This window comes from Pteropus alecto, unplaced genomic scaffold (genome assembly GCF_000325575.1).
Source record: "Pteropus alecto unplaced genomic scaffold, ASM32557v1 scaffold3, whole genome shotgun sequence".
NCBI lineage: Eukaryota > Metazoa > Chordata > Mammalia > Chiroptera > Pteropodidae > Pteropus > Pteropus alecto.
In genome coordinates, this window is record NW_006442484.1 from 27,577,341 (window position 1) to 27,585,240 (window position 7,900).

At 36.5% G+C, this 7,900-nt stretch overlaps 1 protein-coding gene across 1 annotated transcript in view; it reads right to left on the reverse strand.

Annotated features, from left to right (window-relative positions):
- NEB (nebulin) overlaps positions 1–7,900 on the reverse strand; it is a 193,484-nt gene that overhangs the window by 106,330 nt on the left and 79,254 nt on the right. The window contains exons 61-65 of the mRNA XM_006921066.2: positions 6,685–6,996; positions 6,162–6,365; positions 5,611–5,715; positions 3,919–4,026; positions 1,941–2,252 (exon numbers count right to left, since the gene is read on the reverse strand). Of these exons, the coding sequence (XP_006921128.1) occupies positions 1,941–2,252; positions 3,919–4,026; positions 5,611–5,715; positions 6,162–6,365; positions 6,685–6,996 (1,041 nt within the window). The remainder of the gene's footprint in view (positions 1–1,940; positions 2,253–3,918; positions 4,027–5,610; positions 5,716–6,161; positions 6,366–6,684; positions 6,997–7,900) is intronic.

Consider the following 7,900-nt stretch of genomic DNA (forward strand, 5'->3'; position numbering starts at 1 on the left):
AGAATAAATAATGAAGTGGTGGTTGTCATTGTTGTTGCTTTAATAAAAAACGAGCTTACTCTATTAGGTGACGAAAAGAGGAACTATGTTCCAAAATGACCTAGAAATGTCTCCTAGTCATAACAAAGAGTGATCAAGTATTTCGGATTGTTAGGAGCAGAATGATCCAAACAAATATCTTCTGCCAGTCAATTCAGTGAATGGCATTTTAATATCATGTGCACAGACAGGAAAAATATGCCAAACCAGAGTGAGAGAAACCACATACATGTCCAAAAACAGGCTATCAGTAAATAAATGTTAGTCTTAGTCAAAATACTCGGCAGCTATTAAAAGCCATATTTTTAAGAATATTGATGACTTTTAGAAATGTCATTAATATGATATTAAATGAAATAATAGCACACAAATTATACAGATAAATTGTGTGGATAAATTCCATAAGCAGGAGTGGGTTTTTTCAGTGGTTGGATTACATTGGGTTATTATTGCCTTCTATATATTTTTTCTCATATTTTAAAACATCTGTAATACTCTTTTCTTTTTTAAGAAAACTTAAAATATAACAATGAGGTAGAACCCCTGAAGCCCTGAAGCACGTCTTTGATGGCTGTAACATTGTCCAAGATCCAGGGAAATAAGTGACCACTCTTTTGGCCAGGGCCCAGTCTCTTGTCCACCATGTTCTCAGGATGGGAAGCATGGGCTCCTTTCCAGAATTACCTTTCTATACCTTTATTTCTCACTTTACTTTAAATCATTTTTTCCGCTAAAGGTTTTTGTGTATCCGTTAAATATTCATAACTACTTCACAACAATGGAATTGGACTTTTGCCAACTCATTTGGAAGATTCTACCTGTAACAGCATTGAAGTAGAAAAAATAGACTGATATTTTGCAGTCTAGACAAAAAGCCTATTGAAATTGCCCTATGCTGACTACTTATTGCCCCCTGATAACAATAGCAAGAATGAAAACAATAACATTTTATACCTCTGGAGTGCTTTTTGACTTTCAAATGCTTCCCACATTATTAAGACTGTATCACAGTGTGAGGGAGGCAGTCTTGAAAAGGTGCTCAACAAATAGACAAATGCAAGCTGTCTGTCAATGCTGTCACACTGTGGGTGACATTAGCTCTCTTTCATGTACAAGCAAAGCCTTTCTTTTTGGAGAGAATTTCAAAACACAGGCTTCAGTAGATCGAAAGCTACAAAACAGATGTGGGTGTTTTCACAGGGGGCTGTATAATTTCCAGGAACAACCAATTAATGTATAATTATTATTAATTTAGTTTAGTCTCCGAAGTCCTCTAATATTTAATAATTCCTTCAAGTGTTTATAAAATACTTGCTGCAGAAAATGTGCTTCTCACATCAAGATTTGAGATGGTGCATCTGCTTCTCATAGGTGTTAGGCTCTGTCATTACCACGGATCCCTTCACAAAGAGAGCCGTACTAAAAGGAGAAAGTGTCACTGAAATGATCCAAAAGCTTACAGGCACAGTGACTTTTTTTATTTCATAAGAATAACATTTAGTGGTGTAACAGGCATTAGTATTCTATTAATTATAACCTCATTTGTTTTGTAAAGAGAACTAAAAACAGATTTTGGAGCAATTTTTTTTATGTTTTGTTTCTTTCTCCCTTAAAAGAATTAAAGAATATGTCTCCCTCTGATGGACCCTGAATTCTAATATTGCTTTTTCCAGTTTTATTTTTTTAAGACCAAATCCAGTTTATAAACTTCACTTCCTTATAAAGCCTCTTAACGTATCCATAATAAAGTCATAAAACTATACACTGATTCAAATATCAAATATTCAAATATCATTCAGTAAATCCTAGCCTGAGGTAGACCAGTTGAGTAGGACAAAGGATAATCTTTGTATAGTTTAAATTATTTCTGCAGATAGCTCTGTTATAGATGCTATACTCACGTCACTCTGGAGCTCATAGGCCTGCCGAGCATGAATGACATCATTCTGGTCGGGCAGGCACGTCCACTGGTGCAGGTAGTTCTTGTAGTCTATGTCACTGACTAAGGTCTGGCACTTCTTGGCCAGCACCACCCCCAGCATGTCCACGGGGCTGCTGAACTTGGTCTTCCACTTCTCAAAGTCCTTCTTGTACTCTCTGTCACTCTGGATCTTGGCCACATGCATGGACCACATCATCTTGGGGTCGTCCTTGATATCCCGGGCTCCAATGTGATGGCCGAGCTGCTTGCGGTAACCATCTTTATATTTGTACTAAGAAGAAAATGTACAAATCAGGTTTTTATTGTAAGCTCTCAGAGGCCACAAGTCTGTACAAAATCAACTTGGTTACAACACAGTTTTAAGTTGTAAGTTGACTTTTATTAATAAACACTAACACAAGCCAGTATCCTGACATTTACCCTAGAAATTTATAGAGGTAGTTACATAAATGTAATCAGTATAATTGTGGTGTATACCCCAAATCACCTATACCCTGGTAATAAGGAATAGTTCTGGAAGGAGGAAGTGCACACTGTGGTGAGAGTTCACCTATGAAAGTAGGGGAGAGGCCATTTGAACAAGGAAACTTGGAGAAATAGATTTTATGTGCTAAGAGCGTGTCAGGAAAGAGATGCACTTGGTGACGTGGTGTGTTTAATAAGTAGTTACATAACTGTCTGGTTCCTGTTAGGGGGAAGTACTCGAAGGCAAGGGCTACTTGCAAGCAACAGAGGAGAACTTATTATTTCATAATGGATCCATGCATCAGTGGTGGTGGCAAATGTTTGGCATTGTTTTGAAAGCTGATTGTATGAGTAAAGCTGATGTAGCAGCCCAGGTGGGTAGAGCACGCTCCTAATAAGTCATAGTTCCACATGGGCCAACAATGTTTTCACTGTTCCAATGGCTTCATCTTGAAACCTGAGCCAGTTATCGAAAATACATGCTTCTAGTCTCCAAGATAACTGGAAGAGTACAGATGCATCAGCAGGAGGCAATGTGGGACAGCGGAAAGGAGTGGAGTTGTCTGGAGTTTCAACTCTACTATCTACTAAGAGTTTGATTTTAGACAAGCTGCTTGAGCAATCCACAAAACGGAGACAATGACAATATTTACTGGGGTTTATTATCCTACGATAATTATGAAGAATAAGTGAAATAACACATGTAAACCTTTCAGTACAGAGTTCTCAATACTTTTTGGTTATTAGTATTTCATTATTTATTATTATTGGCATAAATCCATTTGCAGGAAAGGTCCACCACACATAAACTAAAGCGAGTCACTCTCATGATTTTCTAATGTAAAGAGTAGTGTATTACCGTATTCCTAAATATTGGGCCTTTATTTTTAGAGCAGCAGTCTGTTCCTCAAGAATCCCCTGAGGCACCAGGAAAGGATGAGGGTTTTATTCTGGGAGGTATGAGTTACACAGCCAGGAGCGACTGTTAAGGGTATAAGCTTGGGCTAGTAACAGCCACTGGTACTGATCGACTGCCTTCTTTTCATAATCTTACAAGGGTAAATTGTAATGCAACTGTCATATGCATTTTTTAAATATTGTATATTAAAATGCTACATAAAGCCAGACCCTGATTCTCACTGGGAGAACTTAGGTTTTTGAGTTACACTTTCTATAAGCATGGTGATCATTTTTACATAAGTATCTTCCAGCCTGCAGCTGCGCTCTAATAATTTCCGTATGAGTGGATCTTTCTCTATTCTTGGGGAGTTTTAACTGAAGATACTATTTCCTAAAGGTTACAAATCTTTATGAACATCAATTTTTTCATTTCCCTCAAAACTAGGTTTTTGAAAATCCCACACAAATATCAAGATATATTTTTTAAGGGCCAGAAAAGTTCTTTTTAATTTAATTCAGTAAAAATGTCACTTCTCACTGATCTCATATTTGGAATAAAATTGACAACTCACATCACTGGCAATGTCTCTGGAGGCCTTGGCTGCCACTATCGGGATGGCATCACTTCGCAAGTCATAGCCTTTCTTCTTTGCTTCTTCATTGGCGAGTTTATACAGACTCTAAATTTGGGTATAAAAATCAGTTAGGTGTTGACATTCATATCCAAAAACTGACAGGGGACTGAAATAATTTACCAAGTTTTACACAAGAAGGTGCCTATAATGATTTTATTTTCGAGAATTCGAAGCTTTATGTATTTTTAGTTTCTGGTGACAATTAAGAGCTAGTTACATAGGCACTAAAACTATAGTTTTCACCTTCCAAAATAAAATGACTTAAGATGGTGGCTAATATATCTAAATGCTCAAAATTATATTCTGTGGAAGAGTAATATACTGTTGATGTATGCTGTAAAAGAACAATATTTTCCTTGCTGGTAGCACAAAGCTGAGAGAAATACTAACACATGTTAGAGGCACAAAAATCTCCATAGGCTTAAACAAATAAGCTCAGTCTAAGAAGAAGAAATTGCAGAGAGATAAATTTCAATTTTTGAACTGAGATTTAAATTACCAAATGTATAAATGTAGGATAGAAGAAACCTAGCTTAAGCCCATGTAAGATGTCTAAGGTTTCAGTTGATCCCAAGTTCTCTGTGTATCAGTGGAGACATAGTTGCCAATGTGCCCTGAGACAGAGGGTGCAAAAATGGAGGTCAAGTGTCCAGAAGAGTAAATAGGACTGTACTCAGCTGTATTCTGCATTGATCATTCCTCATACACAGGACTTTGATTCTGAGAGTCATGCTCTAGGGATGTCATGTGAGAAATGCCCAGGAACATGGGATGTTTGGATTATGTGAGGTGGAAGGGGAGGTACCACAGTTGCCATCGCCAGCTCCATAGAGTTGACACAGATTGGTTCTGCGTAGCCTCAGAGGATTGGGTCTGCAGAGAGAATCTTTTGCTCAATACATCAGAAGCACCTTTTAGTGGAATTTTCCAGAAAAAATGAGTTGACTTATGAGATAAGCTCCTTGTCACTGATAACACTTAAGCAAAAGCAAATGGCGACCTATTGGGTGGGGACTTTGGGGCAGGGATTTCTGTATAAGAAGACTGACCTCTCACCCTAAACATCTGTGCTTTTGAAATGGGATACATGGCCCTATGCTCTCAGAAAGTGAAAAGGAAATGGACTTGGCTAATATATACACTGACAGATCCTCTCTTTGTCTCTATCTCTCTCTTTCTCTGTTATTTGATAGTACTACTGTGATTTTAGTCCTTGACTTAATCTTATACATTAAAAATCTTAAAATTTGATCCTAATTTAGAAAAAATAAATCATATAGGGAAATATATATTTAGCAAAACTACATAGCATAAGGAGGAAATAAATATATATATTTGGTCTACTATTAATTTTCTAACTTAAAAAAATTAATTTAAAAAGTTCTAATTAATTTTATGGTTACTGCTTAAATAATTAGTTCTTATAATTTGTACTTCCTAGATGATAATTTGTGTTACTTGAAGTTTGATATTTAGGACGATGATTGAAAAATGCAAGAACTGATATTCACATGGAGCAAGAGAAGAGATTCTCTATAAAGTTGTCATTTAGTAGTACATCTTGATGGAACAGATTAATTGAAGTAAGAAACAGCATGCAAATGTCATAGAATTAGCATCTGCTCCCACCTCACTGTAGTTGATTTTGTTCATTCTTGCCAACATAATTTCTGGTGTATCAGGCATGATGTGGATCTGGGTCTTGTCTTTGTCCCAGGCTTCTGTGTATAAACGCTGTTCAAGAAAATATAGAATATCATTAGGAAAAAATTCAGTGTATATTTAGTAGGAATTTCAGGGCCACAAGAACTTCATAAACAAAAATAACAAAAGGTTATACATTTTATACACATCTTCAAGTGAAGTAATCAGTTCATAATAGAACAGATATTTACCAATGACTTCTGATAACCTGAAATGTACATTAACAAAAGAAAATTGAGAATATCTTTTATGCAAAGACAAATTTCTATGAAAATATGTCATTTTATGAAAACCGTAAAACAATTGCTGCAGTAAATATTAAAATAGAAATGACATACATGTCAGATTGATAGATCTAAATGGATAGACAGATGTCTTTTGCTGCTCAATGCTCTATTTTTTTCTTAATTATACTTCTTTTCTTTTGATTCAGTTTTACAAGTCCTACCTTTGTTCTCTGAATTTTGAAGCCTCACCTTGTTCATAGTAATGGCATTATTCTTGGCCAACATTTGTTCCAGAGAATCAGTTATACTGGTAAATTTGAATTTGTCTGGAGGCTGGCGATAGATTTTATCACTCAGTATTTCAGTTGCCCTTTTGCATTTTTCCACTTCCAAAGAGCCAATGGGAGCCCAGCCAATGCCTCTCATCCATTGGAGATCTGACCTGTACACATTCTGTTGACATAAATAGTCAATAAATATTTATCCCTGTATTGGAAAAACATTTTTATTTTCATCTAAAGGATATGAAATAAATTAAGAACATTCTTGGAAATATAGTTTGGTGGACAGGGAGGGTATCAGACAATATTCCTTTTTGTTCTGGAGGATTAAACAATTAACAATTAACACTCACAAGAAAAAACGAAATCCTATTTCCCCCATTGCAGGGGCTGGTGAACTTGGTCCGACCTATTTCTACCTTCTCCAGGGAGTGTTAATTCACTGATTTCCCATGTCATTATGCATGTCATTATGATCCTCAGGTACTCACATCGCTCTGGAGCTCATAGGCCTGCCGAGCGTGGATGACGTCATTCTGGTCGGGCAGGCACGTCCACTGGTGCAGGTAGTTCTTGTAGTCTATGTCACTGACTAAGGTCTGGCACTTCTTGGCCAGCACCACCCCCAGCATGTCCACGGGGCTGCTGAACTTGGTCTTCCACTTCTCAAAGTCTTTCTTGTACTCCCTGTCACTCTGGATCTTGGCCACATGCATGGACCACATCATCTTGGGGTCATCGTGTATTGCTCGGGCACCAATGTGATGGCCAAGTTGCTTACGATAGCCTTCCTTGTACTTGAACTAGAAGAAGGAAAATGCTGATAGTCACCTATTTTAACTTTTAGTAGAAAGCAATTACTAAGCCCAATATTTTCTATTTATTAAAAATACAATGATTTCCCTGAATATATAAATATACATATATGTTCATCTTGTAAATCACTTAGAAAATAAAGCATAGATATGTATATAAAAAAGAAAATAAAAATTAAGACATTATTCTGCCATCCTGTGATAACCACTGATAAAACTGCTTTTTGTGGTGTGGTTACCATTATTTTAAACTACTTACTGAGAAAAAACTGTGTGTGTATGTGCATGAGGGAGACACAGAGAAAGGGAGAGAGGGAGAGAAAGACAGAGAAACAGAGAGACAGAAAGGCAGGTGGAAAGAGACAGAGAGACAGAGAGACAGAAAGAGAAACAGAGAGATAGAGAGAATAAAATTAGAATAGGAATCATACTGTATATGGTTTGTGCCTGCTTTTTTCAGTTATATAAGCATTTCTCTGTCATTAATAATCTCTATAATCATGAATTTTAATGGCAGCAGGTATTCCATTATATTGGTATATATTAATACATTTAACCATTCTGTGATTATCGAACATTTATTTTTAAATTATGATGGTTACTTCCCATATTTTAGAAATAAATAAGAAATATATTTTTAGCAAATTTATCTTCTAAAGAAGCATCCACAGCCAATCACTGGATGCAGAAACAAACATACGGTCCATGTGGATGGTTGGGCTTTCAACAGAATGTATCCCACTCACTCAGTCCTTATAGGTTCTTTGGTTCATAGGGCATGGGTTGGGTTTTGAAGGAATCCCACAACGAGTTTGGTTATATATATCAGAATACATCACGTGGAAAAGCCAAAAGAATCTCTGAACAGTCAGTATCTAATGCTTTTGTTCAG